We start from the raw sequence: 20,398 nt of genomic DNA on the forward strand, positions 1-20,398 counted from the left end.
CAAGAGATGGTTTGATGGAGATCCAAAGTTCAGGGACCAAGTTTAATTATCTTTCATTTATTATTAAATAAACTAGAAGTGTAATTTGAGACTTTCGGTATGTTTTCTAGTTTGAGTATGATTAGAACGTGGGTGTAATATAAACCAATTAAAAGGTTTATTTTTAGAAGTAGAAAATATTTTGTTTTTGTTTTTGAGTTAAATGCCATTTTGGTACCTGTGGTTTATCCAATTACGCAACTTTAGTACCGTTTTTGAATTTATTGCAAATGGCTACCTCACATTTCTAAAACTTGCAACTTTAGTACTTTTTTCTAACACCGTTTATTTTTGTCCGTTAAATTATAGTAACTTAGTTATTTTCTTTATTTTATCCTTTTCTTTTAAACAAAATCCACCCTTTTATACTTTCCTAACCAAAAAAACCTTCCTAACACACAAGATTTCCCACCCCTGGTCATCGATGTAATTTCAAAAAGTCAACATCATCTATCACCCTATCCTAAACTATCTCAGTATCACCCATGTTTCTTTCAATTTGAAATGAAAGTCTGAAATTTAACCATATGAGCCACCACACAACTCCCATCACCATAGATCTCAACAAACCCCAAATTTCAACCTTGAACTTGCAGAAAATAAACATAAAATTGATGTTAATCAACGGAAATCAAGCAAGAATAGCCCATTTGACAAAGGGTATACGATTTCACGGTAGCCGGAACCATCAAAAGTCACCTTCAATCTAGGCGGCCAAGGCATTTATACCATAAAAGGGTCTTTATCAGCCGTGAAAACTAACCCCAAACAAATAATATTGATGCTAATCGGCGAAACTTGCCTCAAGTCTAGTCAGTTTTGACCCTGACGGCAGGTGATTGAAACCCTAACCCCAAACTCATAGAACAACCTTAAACTTGATTCCTTTCACATCTCACTGCTACTCAACACCTCAACTGCTCGACATTGAAAACCCAATCCGTCGTCCTCCCATGCTTTTCGATTTAGCGAATTCAGACCGGCCGAGTGCTGCCCTCGTTCATCCAGCATCATACAAGAGAGAGAGAGGGTGTGCGGTGGGTGGTGGTGGTCGGCTGGCGGTGGTAGTGGCGGATGATGGTAGGCTAGGGTTTTTGTTAAATTTGGTGAAAGGGGATGAGGGATGGATGATGATGATGATGATGATGATGAAAGGGTGGATTTTGTTTAAAAGAAAAGGATAAAATAAAGAAAATAACTAAGTTACTATAGTACCCCTGATTTAACAGATAAAAATAAACGGTGTTGGAAAAAAATACTAAAGTTGCAAGTTTTAGAAATGTGAGGTAGCCATTTGCAATAAATTCAAAAACGATACTAAAGTTGTGTAATTGGATAAACCACATATGACACTTAACTCTTTGTTTTTTATTAATAGAAAAGAGTCGTATAAACGTTTTATATAATATTATGTTTGGTGTTCTTGATTCACTTGTTTAAGGTTTAACACTACCTACACAATAATGACATTTCATACACGTCATATGACCATACTAATCAACAAACAAGTCGAACTTGGTGTGACGTCGTCGTCACCCACTTGGTAGATGGTAGCCAAGATTTAATTACTTGGTAACCAAAAGGGCTTTTAGTTAATTACTTTTACAACACAACTAAACCAAACACCTCAACTAGGTTCATTCATTCATTCATTTCGATGGCGTTATACACAACAATAACTGATGCCATCACTGACTACACGGGACTATCACCGACGGCCTTCTTCACCATCTCGGCGATGGCGGTGGTCGTCTACAAGCTCGTCTCCACCATGTTCGTGGCCGTCAAGCGTGACCAGCAGTTCACACTGCGTGAACCGGTTCAAATTGGAGACATTACAGAGGAGGAGTTGAGACCGTACAACGGTTCGGATCCGAATAAACCTTTATTGATGGCTATTAAAGGAAAGATCTATGATGTTTCTCGCTTCAGGTCACTACAACTCTTCATATTTTTAGATTTATTCATTTGTCAAGTTTTGATAAATTAGGGCTTTTTAAAAAATATATCGTTTTGTAGTTAGGACTGTGAAGAGGTAGGTTCCAGCAGAGCCCAGTTGGACCCGCAAGACTCACCTTGAACAGGGACGTCTGCGCAACGACCAACTGCTTCCGCAGGACCCACCATGCTCAGAGAAGACCTTACGCGCAGTACGCCAGCTGTACCCGCAGGGAAAGCCTCCCAATGGTGAAGTACCCCGCTTGTTCCCGCAGTTGCGGATACAAGCCATCAGGGAAGGCTACCCGCACTGATAGCAAGGCTACACGCACAAGGCACTAGCTACTTCAGTAGTCACCTGAAGGAATGAGCAAGGCGGGAATACTCCCGCCCAAATGAGCCAGTCCGTATGCTTCTGGAAGATCTTTTGTACTATACCTACAAAGGTATGGGCAAAACAGACGATCTGACCAGAGCAGCCCATGAACCAATCACAGGGTGACAGCTCACCGACAACAGTACGAGGAGGAGCACCCTCTAGTACTGTTTCACTATTAGCCGCTGCCTACTCACCAACCCTTACTATGGGACGTGCGCAGCCTACAGTTGGTGGAACAGTGCATAGCTGGCAGTAAAGGAACAGTATACAGCCGACCTTGTCACTGTCAGCCGCAGCCTATCCACCAACCAGCATGGCTTGTGTGTAGCCCACTGTTGGTAGAACAGGAATACTATTCAGCCGGCTGTACCTTCTAGGAAACCTACCTTCGGCTATAAATACTCCAACACCTTGGAATGGTAAGGACATCATCCGATATCTCATTATCTTATCTTCTCTAGCAATCTCTTAATATACACTTATATTCAGAGCAATCTAGTCTGATTCTCACGCCGAAGGGTGGTCACAAGGAGGAACCCCCCTTTTCAGTGACGAGCTTACGGTGTCTGTTTTGCAGGTCACCTGAAGAACAACTTTCTTTCCTGGACCTCATCCTCGTGGGAAACATTACTTAACCCCCAGATTATCCGTAATCTGCCCGGGGTCACTTAGTGTTTCTTCATTGGCGCCATCCGTGCATAAAAGCTAGAACTAATTCTTAGTTTTTTTTTTAAAATTTCTGAAGAAATGGTTAACGTTACTCCGGTCCCAAGGCCAGTAAGCGACCAAGAAACCCCGGTAACCACAACCCCAGCAACTGGGGGGAACACCGGCGGTTATACAAATTTTACGAACACTACCCCGGTTACCCAAGCCGGGACAAGTGCAGTAAACAATATTTCACTGGGGTTCACTGATGCCCAGTTGGAGAAGCGGACGAGGGTCCCTCGCCAAACACTCGATCAAGTTAAGGCGTGGGCCGAAGCACGTCAGAAAGAGTTCCAAGCTGAGTTGGATGAACGCTTGCGTTCACTTCAACAGGCTGACGAATTCGGCAGTACTCGCCAACATCTCAACATGAACAGTGAGTGTGAGTACTCGGACGATGAGCGGGAAGAATCCGATACCGACACAAACCCTCACCATAAGGCAAAAGGGAAGCGTAAGGAAGCGGACTTCCAACCGACAAGGAATTTTGGAGAAACCTTTAAACCAACGAACGCGGGGAGAAACCCACGTGACTTCTCCAAAACATATAAACCAACTGCTGCAAATACAGAAAAGTCCAAGTTTGCAAGGGACATTGCGGAAGCAATCGCCCCGAGAAGTGCCAAACAAATGTCCAGCATCGGCACTTACGATGGTCTATCCGACCCAGACGACCACTTGAACAGATTCATTGCGGGGGGAACCATCAGTAATTGGACGGAACCCACGTGGTGTTATATGTTCCAGATGACTCTGGTTGGAGCGGCCAGGGCATGGTTCGATCGTTTACCGGTCCACCACATCTATGATTGGGCGGACTTTCAGAACAAGTTCAGCCAACACTTCAGCCAACAGAGGAAATATACTGAAGAACAGTGGACGATCCTCAACTGCGTTAGAGAGGAGGATGAATCTTTACTAGACTTTATCACTCGCTTCAACTCCAAAAAGCTGAGCCTGGGCAACATAAGTGAAGATCTTGTTCGCGCCGCTTTCATCCAGGGCGCCGAATACCCAGAGCTTATCCGCACATTGACGGGTAAGGACGGCATGCCGTCCACATGGGATGCCATCATGACGGCGGCCAAGCGCTTTGCCGAGACGGAGAAGCAACTGGGGAGGGATCTTCCCTAGAGTACACACCTCTACACGCAAAGGACTTGAGAAAACAATGTTCGGATCGCCCGGCAGAACAAAAAGAGGAAGCTAGGTATTTGGCAGTCAAAGGTAAACTTTGACACCTCATCCAGCTCTCGCCCTCTTGTTGGCGGAAGGGATAACACACACCCTTCAAGCCGAAAACACCGGTGGACGCCACTCACCAAAAGCGTCACAGAGATATTTGCCACCGAAAAACTACCATGGCCAAAAGCTCCAATGATCCGGCAGCGACCTAATGCGGATCAAGGCAAATCCTGTGACTTCCACGGGACAAAAGGTCATAGTACGGAGGAGTGTACATCCTTGAAGGATATTGTTGAAACATTCGTCAAGGATGGAAGACTTGCACACCTTGTGGCATCAATCAAGAAGGGAGGAAGGAATGATAACCGGTACAGGGGCAACGGACGAAAGCCCGTTGACATCAGCATCAACATGGTTCATGGCAACATCAGAGGAAGAAAAAGGCGAGCGACAGAACCATGCGCGTGGAAGGAAGCTGAGGTGCGCTTCCCGCGAGTGCCAGGAGGACCCAGCAAAGAAGGCCCTATTGTCATCAAAAGCCAGCTGGGGCACTACATCACTTCCCGCACTCTTGCTGATAACGGCGCCTCGTCAACGGTGATGTACAGGCAGTTCTTCGACAAGCTAGATGACGAAGACAAGGAACGCCTGGAAATGATCTACGCCTCGATGGAAGGGTTCGACGGCAGCACCAACACCCCCCTGGGCATCCTATCTTTCCCCGTCACTCTTACGGACGGGAATCACTCACGCACTGAAGACGTGGATTTTGTCGTGATGAGGAAGCCACACCACACATACGACATTCTCTTCGGAAGAGACGGGATGGCAAGATTCAACGCCGTGGTATCTTCAGTCCATGGCATGATGGGATGGCCAACAGCTGAGGGTGTAGCGATGATCACCGGCATTCCCCAGGTATGCATCGCATCTGTCTCATCTAAACCCAATCCAAAGATGGCTAAACCACCCATCACCGAACCGGAAAGATGGGCCTTCAACGGCAAATACCCTGACCAGGCCGTTACCATTGGCCCAACAGTTGTTGATCCCACACGCACCGTACTCAAACGCTTACTACAGAAAAACGCTGACATCTTCGCGTGGACACCAGCTGACATGACTGGTGTACCCCGAAGTAAGGCAGAGCATAAGCTCAAATGCGATCCGGCTGTTACGCCAGTCGTACAAAAGCGCAGAGTAATGGGGCCAGAACAAACTAACGCGTGTAGAACCCAAGTCAAGGAACTCCTTGACGCAGGCATCGTACGCGTTAGCAGATATCAAACATGGGTTGCAAATCCCGTTATGGTACCGAAGAATAACAAACAATGGCGCATGTGCATAGATTTCAAGGACTTAAACAAAGCATGCCCCAAAGATTGTTATCCGTTACCCGAAATTGATCTTAAGGTGGATTCGTTAGCACCGTTTCGCCTTAAATGCTTCCTAGATGCGTATAAGGGATACCATCAAATCCACATGGCCGTTGGTGATCAGGACAAAACCGCTTTTCGGACGCCCGATGGTACATTTTGTTATCAAATGATGCCATTTGGACTTAAGAATGCTGGGTCCACATACCAACGCCTGATGGACAACCAGTTTCATGCCCAAATTGGGAGGAACTTGGAAGTCTACATGGATGACTTGGTCATCAAAAGCCCTGACGCAGAAGCGATGTTGAAAGACATCGAAGAAACTTTCAACACGCTCAGAAAGATAAATATATGAGTTGAAAAATGAACATAATGGTGTTTTTTTTGTATCTAGTTATCTAGGGGCTTCTACTTTGAATTAGGGCTGTTCAAACTGGTCGTCGCTCCCTCGAAAAATGCTTGCTCGATTTCGGCTCGGTTTGAAAATGAGTCGTTCGGCTCGGTCCGGTTTGAAAACAAACCAAGCATGAACAAAGCCTCACTCAGTTAGGTTAGGTTCGGTTCGATTTTGCTTGAATAAATTTTTATTTATTATTTTTGTATATATATTTTATGTATATAAATAAAAATAAAGTATTTGCTAAAGTTTTTGAGATTTTCATCTTTTGTGTTGGCTTTAAAGTTCAATTTTATATATGTTTTCTTGTTAACTTTGAGTTTTAGACATTTTAGGGTTGGAAGTCCAGACAATTTGGAGTTGAAAGTCTTGAATTAATGATATTTTTTTACTTTTGGAAATTAAAAAACTAAAAACTTTGTAAGAAATCAAGCCAGGCCAAGCCGCTCGGTTTCAAACCAAACCAAGTTCAAGTATAAAAATATCTCTCGTTTCTTAAAATTCAATATGCTCGGTTCAGCTCGCTTTGAAACCAAACCAAGTATGAGCAAGCCTGTGTTCGGTTTGGCTCGGTTCGTGAACAACCCAACTTTGAATGTAAATGAAATCATGGAAGATATCTAAAATAGCGCAATGTTGAACGCTTCTTTTCAACAATATTGCAATTATTGATATTGATACGACGCAGCACGTGGAGTGGCAAAATGGGCGGGTTGAGTGGGACGGGCAACATGTCAATTAGAACTTTTTTGGGCGAGCAAGTTACACTAGTTAATGAGTCAAATGTAATTTAGAAAAGTTTCATGGTTACAATAACAATGTAAAAAGACACATTTTGTCAGTTTTGATATGCTTTTTTAGCTCATACGTCACCATCACGTCCGTCACATCATATGCAGGGTATATAGTTTCTAACACAACACAATTGTCACAAAAGTCGGTTTCAGTAAAGTTATGCTGGTTGTGTTACAACTCTTATAAAACCTTATTTTATATCTATATACGGGCTTTATATTAGATATACTGCTGATAACTAAGATATAAATTATATCATGTGTGCTGTATAACCCGATACTGATGACACATGTTTTCTTAAACATATCATGTATGCTGTATAACCCTATACTGCTGACATGATATGTTGAAAATGTTATACGATTCTTATAACGTGCCAATGGTGTGTGGGTAATAAATCCATAGTGTGCGTATAGCCTGGTCCTTTTTATATAATTTTAGCAGTACATTGAAAATAGATAAACATAACATATAAATGGTTTGAAATTACCTCCTCTAGTTACTCCAAATAGGGGTGGATCTACATACAACCGTGCGAGTTCACAGGAACCCGCTGAGTTTCGAATTTTATATAAAACGCCTGTATAAAAATTAAAATATGAGAGTGAACACACAAATTGGTTCTTTTCAAATATTTTCAGCGTTTTTTTTGTTCTTTTTAAAAAAATTTGGTTAACTAGTTAGGGCTTATACCCTTTGCTCATGACATTGCAAGTCGCAACTTACAGCAGCCTGTAGCCATATCGTTCATCTACATCAACCACCAACACAGCCACATTGTTCAATTCCCTCAACCCCCAACACAACCACCATTATCCGGCCACCGCCCTCTGTCGCGTTGCCCTCATCCGCCTCCCCTTGACCCTTCATTCCTTAATGGTTATTTGTACTCATAGGCCGACATTTCCTTTCACTTTCTTTAGCTAGTCATAAAATTAGGGGTGTTCAAAAAACCCAGATAATTTGGATTATGATATCCGAAAGTTAAATTATAGTTTTTTTTAATTATTTAATAATTTAAATATATATGATTTTGAAAATCCTAAAGTCCAAAACCCCCTTTACTTGTTATTACGCGTTCAATTTTTCACTCGATTCTCGCCTTCATCGGAGGTCACTTCACATCTCACCACTGCCTCTCGGTGACCCTACACATAATATGAATCTCTCACCTGTCGCCCACGGTTCGCCATCAGAGATCAGACCACCAGTTAACAAGAAATGATTTTAATTTCAAATGTTTTCTTATTTAGATTTCATCCAGGTGATTGTTAAAATGAATATTTAGAAAATTGTTACATGTTAAATTTGTTTTTGATTTGATCCTTCGAAGGTTTCCATAACTGTTGAGGTTCTTGGATTTGCTATTATGATAATGCACCTACAAATCCAAGAACCACAACAGTTATGGAAACTTTCGAAGGATCAAATCAAAAACAAAATAATTTTAACACGCAACAATTTTTTAAATTTTCACTTAAATTATCACCTGAATGAAATATAAAAAGAAAACGTTTGAAATTAAAATAATTTATCGTTAACTTGTGGTCCGATGGTGATACGTGGATGACTTTTGGGAGATTTCAGATTAAGGGTAGGGTCAGCGAGAGGCAGTGGCGAGATGTGAAGTGACCTCCGACGACGGCGAGAATCGAGTGAAAAAATAAGCGGGTGATAACAAATAAAGGGGGTTTTGGACTTTAGGGTTTTCAAAATTGTATACATATTTAAATTTAGTAAATAACTACATTTTAACTTTCGGATATCCGAAATTTCGAGTAAATTGGATTCGGATTTTTTTGAACACCCCTAAGTCGGTGCTAGTTCTCCCTGAGCTTTCACACCTCACTGGTTCAAACAAATAGCATTTGTTCAAGTCTATTTTGCAAAGTGTTATGAAGGCACACTAATCAGTCCCACACCCAAGATTAGTCATGATCCTATTCCTGAGCCAAAAAAGCTTGCGTCTTCAAGACTGTTATTTGATGTTTTGACTTTGATTCGAATATTTTTGTTTCTTTGTTGAAATTAGAATGAATGAATGGTCATGCTGAAATTTGTTAATTGAATTAGACAATTAGTGACGTTCGTTGTTTTGCTCACCAACTTGAACTTCTTGTTGTTGCTTTTGCAACCAAACATCATTAAATTTTTAATTTTTTTAAAGAAGTATCAAATTTAATAAATGTTGTCGGTGCATCTTACAAGCAAATAGATTTGATAAGAGAAAGGTTGGAATAGATGAATAAATTTGCAAACAAATATATTTGACCATCGTATTTGTATTATGTATTTTTTTAACTTCTAATGACGATGTTTGTTTTTTGTTAATTGTATTGTATTTTTATTATGTGATAAACCTTAACCAACCCGAACCTCTGAACCGACCCTAATAGTGAACCCACTTGAAAAAATTCCTAGTCCAAAGAGTTCAAACACAACTTTCATTTTAGGGGGGGGGGGGGGGGTATGGTATTATGGTATATGGATATTAGTTAAAGAATACTATGGTGTTGTTTCAGGATGTTCTACGGTTCTGGCGGACCATATGCATTATTTGCTGGTAGGGATGCAAGTCGAGCCTTGGCTTTAATGTCATTTGAGCCTTCTGACCTAACCGGGAACATCGAAGGTCTTAGTGCATCCGAGCTTGAAGTGTTGGAAGACTGGGAGGCTAAGTTTGAGGAGAAGTATGTGAAGGTTGGACAGTTAGTTTCAGAAAGAACATCAACGGTTGAGGATGAGACTAAAGTGGATTAGGAGATCAGTGATGATGGTTACATAATTGTTGTATGTTTAAACTTGTAAGGTTGTATTGTATGTCTATTTAACCAAGTGTTGTATGGATATGTTAATGATAAAACTTAAAAAGGTTTTTGGTTGATCCGGATTCGTTTGAATTGCCAGTTTGACTATTATTTAGTCAATTTACATTCCAGTTTCAAAGCCAGAGACGTGTTTCTGTAGCTTGTTCATTGAAATGAATTAATGGTCTATCAAGTTTAATGAAATGTGGTGGAGGTAATTAAACAAATTTTTTTATGGCAACAAGTTCACTCAACTTATGTAATTAAACAATTAAACCTTTTAACACGCAGTACACTAAGTTGTTATATCCCTAACAACATTTTGTACCCTTTTAAGTTGTTAACCTATGAATGGTTATCTAAGGAAATGGTGTATGAATGGGGTTCACTTAAAATTTGAAATCATTAAAACAAACTGACTAGTAATGTTACAGCAATTTAATATTATAACTATGATGTTAATGAAACAAGTAATAGAAAACAAGGGTACCCTATCAACATAATAGAATTGGTTTTTAAATATAATATAATGGAGGAGTTGTCAAAACATATTTTTTATTTTTGAATAATGCAGCCATACGAGTTTGCTCAATCAATTTGGAAAATAAATAGAAGTCCGACCTTTTTGCCATTGAGATATATTGAAATCATACAAATATGATGACAATTGTATTTTACATGATATCGATAAATCTTAATAATTTATGAAAGGCATAAAAGCTATAGGGGTATTTATGGGTTCAACATAAATAAGAAAGATTAATTAGTAAAAGTAAATTAATAAAGGGTAAATTTCTAAATCTAGTTAGTAATATTTTAAAATGTGTCGTGGGAGGAGTTTTATTCACAAAATCATCGTGCTTTGTTTTTCTATTCAGAAAAGCAAGAATGACCTGTGTGCAATGAATCACTTATATATAGTGTCACTTATTATAAAATGTTACTATGAAAGTATGGTGATGGGACAAAACTTTAAAGAAGTGCATAAATAAAAAGTAATGCTTTTATGAGATATTTTTCAAACAAAGACAAAGAACCTTATTTTATCAATTTAAAAATTTTCAAATAAATTTTACCTAAAAATTATCCAAATAAAAAACATTTAATCCGTGGTCATATGGATTTTAAGTTCGAAACTTCAAAACCTTCTCAGGAGTTTTTCTCATTTCCTTTTTAATGGTGTTTTTAGATGAGTTAATTTAAAAATAGTGCTGGCATATTTAAATACAATAAGACTTGTTTAGTAAAAAATTACAATATGTAGCCTTACACTTTTCTAAAAATAATAAAATTAGGGGGCTAGACTCGCTAGAGTACATCATTCCTCATTCATGGTACATAAAACATAAAACTGTCACACTCAAACCATCAAATTCAAGTGTTAAACGAGCCATTCTTACGTTTGATACATGTGTTAACTGCGTAGTCTCTAACCTGCTAAACATGTTAAGACACGTACTATCAATTAGGGATGAGATCGGGACTGTACCGGTACCGACCGGTCCTGGTCTCGAAAATTGCGAATCCTTGGTACCAGCCGATATCGAAATATTCGGTTCGATACCGGGACGTTACCGGGATTGAATGTAAAAATTCAGGAAATACCGGTCCCGTCCCGTACCGGTACCGAAACTCAACTTTGGTACCGATTCGATACTGGTACCGATTTTGTTCATCCCTACTATCAATCATAACCTAAAACATCCAAATCAGTATAAATGTTTAACATCCCTTCCCAGAAATACTTACTTGAATATTAGGGTACTTTCAAGCGCGGTTAAAAGAGACGAAAGATATTTAATCATTGCTTAATTCCGGACCCTAAATAACCATCTCCAATGACATTATTATTCCTGGACGAAACAAAAGTTTATATTCTTTTATGACAGAATTACAAATTTTGTCCTTTAAAATAAGACGAATTACGGTTCGTGTCCTTTTCTAAGTTTCCTTGCAGGCGGTGTACTTTAAACTTTTTTTTCCTACAAGTTTTGTCCTTTACGCTAACTGGGTTAGAAAAAGTCAGTTAAATCCCATCACGTGAGGCGCATGTGAGGGTACTTTTGTCCTTTCATATATCTCTGCAACTAAACCCTGTATCACTCTTCCCCCTCTTTTTAACCCAACCCCACCTTCAATCGATTCAATTCCCCGGCGATTAAAAACCCGACAGTTAAACCCTAAACCCTCGTATCCGACTCGACTCAATTAGGGCTTCAATCAATTAGGGCTCGATGCGAAATTCAAATACCAGGGCTCAATTGATGATGGCTTACTGTGTTTGTGGCAAGGTAGCAGTTGTTCGAACTTCATGGACTGATAGAAATCCAGGTCGTCGGTTTTTCTCTTGTCCGGACATGGTAAGTGTGTAATTCGATTTAAGTTCCAGTCAATTGTTTATACTTCATGTTTCTCCTATTTTCCAGACATCGGATTGCCCCTTTCTTGGATGGCGTGACCCACCAATGTGTGAACGGGCATTGGAGATTATCCCGGGCTTATTGAAATCGAAAAACATGGTTGAACAAAGTTTAGAGAGTTATAAAGAACAAGCAAGGAAGATGAAGAACAGATTGGTCATTAGTTGGATCATTTTCATTGCAATTGTAATTGCAATGAAAATGTAACTAGTTGACTGAATTTGAAGTTGTTGACTATTTGTATTTTGACTTTATTAGTTAATTTAGGACTTTATGCAGTTTAAGTATTATGTATTTTGACTTTATTTTGGATGTAATTTTGGATCCCTTTTAAGCAATGTATCATCAGTTTATTTTGGATTTAATTTGGATATTTGGTTAGTTTATTTTGGACTTTTGGATGGATTGTATACACAATCTGCACATTGTGCACTATCTACACATGATGCACAATCTGCACATTGTGCACTATCTACACATTATGCACAATCTACACATTATACAGAATCTGCACATCATGCACAATCTGCACATTGTGCACTATCTACACATCCATCTACAACATCCATAAACCAAGAGATCCATCTGCCAAAGCTCTAAGCCCCCAATCCAATTCCCAAAGCTCTAAGCCCCCATTATGAGTCATCTGCACAAACCAAGAGAATGAGTAAAATCATCCATCTGCCATTATGAGTCATCTGCACAAACCAAGAGAATGAGTAAAACCAAGAGAATGAGTAAAGTCATCTACCATTATGAGTCATCTGCACAAACATCCATCTGCCAAACCATTAAATTAAGTAAAATCTGATCCAAGGGCAAATATGTCCAAACCCTTAAAATAAGTAACATCTGATCCATCCATCTGCATATCCATATGCACAAAAAGATGAATGAGTCATCTGCACAAACATCCATCTGCCAAACCATTAAATTATGTAAAATCTGATCCAAGGGCAAATATGTCCAAACCCTTAAAATAAGTAACATCTGATCCATCTATCTGCAGATCCAAATGCACAAAAAGATGAATGAGTCATCTGCACAAACATCCATCTGCCAAACCATTAAATTATGTAAAATCTGATCCAATGGCAAATATGTCCAAACCCTTAAAATAAGTAACATCTGATCCATCCATCTGCAGATCCATATGCACAAAAAGATGAATGAGTCATCTGCACAAACATCCATCTGCCAAACCATTAAATTATGTAAAATCTGATCCAAGGGCAAATATGTCCAAACCCTTAAAATAAGTAACATCTGATCCATCCATCTGCAGATCCATATGCACAAAAAGATGAATGAGTCATCTGCACAAACATCCATCTGCCAAACCATTAAATTATGTAAAATCTGATCCAAGGGCAAATATGTTCAAACCCTTAAAATAAGTAACATCTGATCCATCCATCTGCAGATCCATATGCACAAAAAGATGAATGAGTCATTTGCACAAACATCCATCTGCCAAACCATTAAATTATGTAAAATCTGATCCAAGGGCAAATATGTCCAAACCCTTAAAATAAGTAACATCTGATCCATCTGCAGTTATGCGCAACCATTACCAACAACCATAAATGCAAACAACAACCAAGTTAAATAATGAATAACCATATTAAAAGCTACTTGTCATTTAACAACTACTAAACATTAATCAACCATATTAAAGTCAACAAATTAAAGCAACATTAGTCCAGACAACAACTTAATACATCCATACCATGAAAAACTTCAAAAAAAGTCTAACAACTTAAAAATATCCATACCATAAAGTCATAAAAACTACAAAAACAGTCAAACAGTAGGCACATTAATCAGCAAGATTTTTCATGCATGATCTCTTGTTGTGACCCTTTTGACCACATGTCCCACAAGTGTTTGATCCTTTTGGCTTTGTCTTTCTCACTGCCTTCACTTTCTGGCCTTCACCCTCCACAGCCTTTCCCTTGCCCTTTGCATCAACCTTTGACTTTTTCCTTGAACCACCATCTTCCCTTTCCACTGCTGACTTTTTCCTTGATTTCTTTGGCCTTCCAGTTTGCTTTTTTAATTTAGGAGCTGTGATCTGGATTGGGACTTGTGATGTGGGCCACATACTCATACCATTGATGGGATACACCTTGTAGCTATACACTGCCTTCCACCTATCCATTGTGTAAATTGGTTTGACAAATGTTTCTGGCCTGCCAACGGATCTGTCATGTGCACCCTTCACCCAAATACATGCCACCACATGTCTACAAGGTATCCCAGTTATCTCCCATCTCCTACATGCACATGTACTTGTGCTCATGTTCACTACACACTGATCACCATATGGACCTGTTACCTGATAATGATCCTCACCATTCCAATGCACAGAGTACCTATCATCCAAATATGTAAACCATTCACATCATTTACAAGACAAGTAAATATTCACATACAACTCACCTGCTTGCTTCCTTCTTCACTGACTCCATAATTTGTGTAGCATATGGTGTTAGTAACCCTGATGACCTATCAATTACCTTCAACACAGTAACAATCTTCCTCATCACATATTCTCTGATGTATTCCAGCAATGTGATAATAGGCTTGTCCCTTCCATCTACCAGCTTTGAATTGAAACATTCACACATGTTGTTGGTCAACACATCAGACATTGCTCTACCTATTATAACAAAACACAACAGATAAAGGACAAAACTTGAAAGTTATGAGAGAATAAAGGATACAAAATTAAAAACTTACCAGAGAAGTGTGACCTTGACCATGTTTCTGGTGGGATCTTAGATACCCAAAGATGACACCTTTTGTTCAAGTTTTTTAGGTTGTTCATCTCTCTCTCATATTGTGTAGGTGATGTACATCTAGCCAGCTTCCAAAGAGCATCCCTTAAAAGCTTTCCTTTGAAGAGTGATCTTAGGTTATCTTCAATGTGCCTCACACAAAACCTATGCTCTGCAGAAGGAAACAACTTATCTACAGCCTGTATAAGACCCTTTTGCCTGTCACTCATAAAGGTAAACTTGGATCTGTTGTTTATATCCAAGTCATCACCAAGGCATTCCAAGAACCATTCCCAAGAGTTCAATGTTTCAGCTTCAACTACAGCATATGCAACAGGGTAGTATCCATTGTTTGGATCTAGAGCAACTGCTATTAAAAGTTGACCAGGCCAAGCACTTTTAAGGAAAGCCCCATCCAGTCCCAACAGATCCCTACCTATTGCTTTGAACCCCTTTTTCAAAGACCCCAAACAGATGTATATCCTCTTGAATTATCTTGTCTCAGATGTTCGATCTGAGCATTCTTCTAATTCAAGCTTCACTGTTGTATCTGGATTAGTCCTCTTCAACTCTTCAATATAATCCCTCAATAACCCATATTGGCCTCTGAAGTTTCCAATTATATGTTCCCTGGCCAACATCTTTGCCCTATAAGCTTTCATCTCAGACACACCAACTTCAAACCTCCTTTGAAACCTTTCTTTGATGGATTTAACTTTCAGCTTTGGGTCATCTAGAAGATCAGTAACCAAATGGTTTGAGAGGAACCCGGCTGTGCAAGCATAAATTTCCCTAGATTGAAGGCATTTATGTTCATTTATCAACCTTGTAATTTTCCATGAAGCTGTTCTCTTTTGGTATGACAACAACAGTACCCAAGGGCATCTAATAGCAAGTGGGTCTTTCCTTTTTCCCCTACCCCCAATACTTTTCTGGACTGGTCCCTCATCTTTATTAGCACTGCTAGATCCAACCCCCTGCATGTGGGACCCATCTTCCATATCTCCATCACACACAGCCCTGACCCTTACCAAATCATCTTTTCTTATCCTAATTTGTCTTCTTGTTTCAACTGCATGTGCCTTGATCATATCCTTCACCTCTGCTTTTGTACCAAAAACTTGTCCCACATGGAAAAGATAATCCATGCCCCCCTCATTTCTTTGTTTCTCATTATACATCCTATCATTATCCAACATCACATCATCCATTTCTATGTCCAAAACCTCTAAACTACAATTTGCATCCTGCTGTTCAACTTCAAAATCAGTATGCAGTCTGAAATCCCTCATATCTACATCTACATCATGTGTTTCACCATCTTCATAGTTGAAGTCACTATCTGAATCACTTTCTGAATCTTCATCACCATCCCTAGTTTTCTTAACATTTTTAGATTTCTTTTTGTTCTTAGATTTCTTCACATTCTTTGGTTTCTTAACTGGACAACCCTCTAGATGTTCATCATCATCAGAACTCTCATCTCTCATTTCATAGTTAGAATCCCTACTATCACCAGTTCCACTTTCATCTGAACTTGAAGACTCATATCCACTTTCTTCATCTGAGATTGAAGAATCTTCACTATCTTCATCCCCACCTCCATCCCCACCTCCATTGTAATCCATATCCACCTCATTTGTAGGCTGCACACCATATCCACCTCCATCCCCACCTCCATCCCCACCTCCATTGTAATCCATATCCACCTCATTTGTAGGCTGCACACCATATCCACCTCCATCCCCACCTCCATCTACATCACCATTGTAATCAATCTCCACCTCATTTGTAGGTTGCACACCAAAAGCATCCTCTCCAAACATAGGGTCAAATTCTGGATCCTCATGACATATATCAATCTGGTCTTGTTGTTCAACAACACCAACATTATTCTCTTCTTGAACATTCACATTTGCATCCTGTTTGTCTTGTTCCACAACTACCTTTTGAACAACAACCTCATTTGTGCTATCTTGCCATTCCAACAACAACCTTTTCTTAACTGAGTTTGCTTTATCTAGTACGACCTCACTTGCAAGAAACTCCTCATTTGTTATCTCTTCAATGGTAAACTTTGAGGGTGAGCAGAAGTATGTATGTACAGAGGTGAACTCATGCTCAACATACACATTCATTAACTGATTAAAAGCTCCAATATACTTAGCAAATCCCCTAACATCATCATCACTTCCCAAAGCTCTAAGCCCCCAATCCAATTCTGAACCCGGTACTACATAATGGTAGAATCTAACCTTATCTGTAGGATAGGATAATTCAAGCAAGATTCGATCAAGCTCGTGAACTGAAAACTTGTCAATATCTAGCATGTCAACAAAATGGACAACGGCTCTTTTATAAACCCGTCCAGGAAATTTAGTGAAACTACCACCATGGTGCATCTTGATCGTGAACAAATGTGGATTATTTACTACACAAACAAGATTAAATAGCTGTTAGTTAAATAAACCCAATTATAAACCCTAAAGTTTTAACTTACCATAAAACGCATCAACATTTGATTGTTCATCAGCTTCACGAATGTAGAATCGAGGAGGAGGAGGATCATCCATCTTACGTTTTTAAGTTTTGAGAATGATGTGCAATTTAAGGTATTAACTGTCGGGTTGTTGAGTCGAGTCGGATACGAGGGTTTAGGGTTTAACTGTCGGGTTTTTAATCGCCGGGGAATTGAATCGATTGAAAGGGAGGGGGAAGAATGATACAGGGTTTAGTTGCAGAGATATATGAAAGGACAAAAGTACCCTCACATGCGCCTCACGTGATGGGATTTAACTGACTTTTTCTAACCCAGTTAGCGTAAAGGATAAAACTTGTAGGAAAAAAAAGTTTAAAGTACACCGCCTGCAAGAAAACTTAGAAAAGGACACGAACCGTAATTCGTTTTATTTTGAAGGTGTAATTCTGTCTTATTTTATAAATCAAAAGTCACATTATTATTATATCGACAATAATATTAAAGGCCCGTCCGTCCTTCCATGGCGATACTAAATTTATATAATTGACTCAAATATCTGAACACACAGAGCGTACGGTATGTCCAAATTCTTCATCTTTAACCTTCAATCAATCAAATTCAACATATTCACTATTACAGATGCTTGATTGCACTTCGAATCCCTAATTTCTTCCCTTGTTCATACACATTTACCATAGCTGCTACTGATGTTCATGCATGGCATAAATTAGACCTAAATCAGACCTCCAAGGTGTAATTCTTCACTCTTTAGTGTTTGATTTGATGTAAAGTTTAAATCTTTTTGTGGGTATTTGAAATCTTGAATTTTTATTTGTGGGTTTAGTGATAATTAGGGTTTGGTATGAAGTAAAGTGTGAATCTTTTTGTGGGTATTTGGAATCTTGGATTTTAATTTGTGGGTTTTGTGGGATTTGTGGGATTAGTGGTAATTAGGGTTTGATGGGGACTCAAACGATGGGATCGAACGGTGGAACGGGGAAATCGATGTTGGACGGGTTATCGAGGCAAGGATCGTTGTATAATTTGACATTGGATGAAGTTCAACAGCAATTAGGGGATTTAGGGAAGCCTTTTAATAGTATGAATCTTGATGAGCTTTTGAAGAGTGTGTGTACTGCTGAAGCTAATCATGGGATGAGCAGTAACGCGCCGGGACTCTCGCAGCTTGATGCGGGTGTCACGAAGAAGACGGTTGATGAGGTGTGGCAGGATATTCAGCAGGGGCAAAAAAGGAAAAAGAATGCTCGTGATGATAATGATGATGATGGGAATGGTAATGATGATAATATTAGTAAGGGTGATGGGAAGAGACAACCGACCCTCGGTGAGATGACGCTTGAAGATTTCTTGGTGAAAGCCGGGATTGTTGCGGAATCTTCTCGCGGGAAGAGAATCCAAGAACGGGATCTTGAGAATAAAGAAACGCAGTGGATGGGAAGTTACCAAGCTCCTGTGATTCCGCAGCAGAATGTGGTAATGGCGGGTCGTTATCAAGTTCAGCAGCCTTTGATGGATGTCGGTTATATGTCGCCTACCTCGTTAATGAGTGGTTTATCGGACCGACATCTGTCGGGAAGGAAAAGATACGCTTCTGGAGATGTGATGGAGAAGACGGTGGAAAGGAGGCAGAAGAGGATGATAAAGAATAGGTAGTCTGCTGCGCGCTCACGAGCAAGGAAACAGGTAGTTATTTCAGTTGGTTAATGCTTTGTTTTTGCTTTTTGTGTTGTGAACATGTGATGTATGGCTGAACAGGCTTATACACATGAGCTGGAGAGCAAAGTTTCGCGTTTGGAAGAGGAGAATGAAAGACTCAGGAGGGAGAAGGTATGTCTGTTTTTTGGATTCTTTCTCTGTATTGCGTGTTACAATTTACTCCCTCCGTCCCGGTCAAAGTGTCTTAAGTTGAAAAACACAAAGTTTATGGTAGATTAAATTATTGTTTTTTTTTTTGCTTACCAAATGACAATAATGGCCTTGGAAATTGGGTTCATAAATATTGTTTATTAATGTTAGTTGTATGTGTTTTAAGGGTAAATTTGTAAATTGACTAATAAATTTTAAAAGTGGACATTTGTAATGGGACAAATAAAAAAGGAAATGTGGACACTTCTAATGGGACGGAGGGAGTATATAATTTGACACATTTAAGGCAACATATTTTTTGTTATGCAACCGCCTTTTTTTGCTTGTTATTGATTTTGGTGATGGATCTAACTACATATTTAATGTCACTTTGAAAGCTCGTTAAGGATGTTGATATGAAAATGAGAATTTATTTACACTGCTTTTTTATGTGGATGTTGAGCTTTAACTAAGCATAGAGAAGCTAATATTGTTGCTTATGAATATGAAGCAAGTGAACATGTTGGTTTAAAACTTAAAATATGTAGTTTGTGTGATGATTGGCGTTCAAGTTTATACAATTTTGCTGGCTGTTCATGTTAGTGCTAAGTGAAATGGGCCAAAATGCGTTGAAAGTAATTGTATGAAGTGCAGTTTTAACACTTAAATCTCAAAAGATACAAAATAGTATATTGTGATTGAAATAACATAATCTTTGTAATCATATTTGAGAAACTGATTGCAAAATTGTAACACGGAAAAAATGTTACACTGGTCAACGCAACCCAAACCCGTTACATGACCATCGATTTAGTGACCTCTAATGTTTAAGTATAACACTGGTACATCTGTATTTGCAGGAGGTGGAGAAGGTGATACCGTGGGTCCCACCAGCTAAACCAAAGCATCAGCTCCAAAGAACATCCTCAGCTCCTCTCTGATGGCTAATGAATTTGGAACAATGGTTAATGTTTTTCGTTTGTGATCATGGTCTGAGTCATTGAAGCTGTTCTGCAGCAATGAAAGTGAAAGGCTAGTGTTTTGCTACTTTTCGGTTGTAGTTTGTTTAATATCTAGGTAATGTGACGGATTGTTTCAAGCAGTTTGTTGGTTGGTTGGTTGGTTAATATTGTCAAGAATGATCTTATGTACATTTGATAGTGTATGAGTGTATTGTTCGCTGACTTGACTTAAAAGTGTTCATTTAGACACCTGTGAAAATAGCT

General features: G+C 39.2%; 1 protein-coding gene and 1 pseudogene across 2 annotated transcripts; both read left to right on the plus strand.

The window, feature by feature from the left end:
- Nucleotides 1-1,654: 1,654 nt before the first annotated feature.
- On the plus strand, nucleotides 1,655-9,702 carry LOC143585814 (membrane steroid-binding protein 2-like). Its single transcript, XM_077067510.1, has 2 exons — nucleotides 1,655-1,971; nucleotides 9,343-9,702. The coding sequence occupies exons 1-2, from the start codon at nucleotides 1,697-1,699 to the stop codon at nucleotides 9,578-9,580; spliced, it is 513 nt and encodes a 170-aa protein (XP_076923625.1). The 5' UTR covers nucleotides 1,655-1,696; the 3' UTR covers nucleotides 9,581-9,702.
- Nucleotides 9,703-17,763: 8,061 nt separating this feature from the next.
- On the plus strand, nucleotides 17,764-20,391 carry LOC143585809 (ABSCISIC ACID-INSENSITIVE 5-like protein 2; annotated as a pseudogene). The gene is made up of 3 exons (XR_013144603.1): nucleotides 17,764-19,010; nucleotides 19,083-19,154; nucleotides 20,033-20,391. The product of XR_013144603.1 is annotated as an ABSCISIC ACID-INSENSITIVE 5-like protein 2 (transcript).
- Nucleotides 20,392-20,398: the final 7 nt, after the last annotated feature.

The sequence above is a fragment of the Bidens hawaiensis genome, unplaced genomic scaffold, assembly GCF_021521415.1.
Source record: "Bidens hawaiensis isolate Kalapana, Puna unplaced genomic scaffold, B.hawaiensis_p1.1 tig00034174_1, whole genome shotgun sequence".
Lineage (NCBI taxonomy): Eukaryota > Viridiplantae > Streptophyta > Magnoliopsida > Asterales > Asteraceae > Bidens > Bidens hawaiensis.

Excerpts from the sequence above, each read along its gene's own strand:
- LOC143585814 (XM_077067510.1), top strand. The coding sequence starts at position 1,697 with ATGGCGTTATACACAACAATAACTGATGCCATCACTGACTACACGGGA. Across the intron at positions 1,972-9,342 it reads TATGATGTTTCTCGCTTCAG|GATGTTCTACGGTTCTGGCG; the intron begins GTCACTACAACT and ends GTGTTGTTTCAG.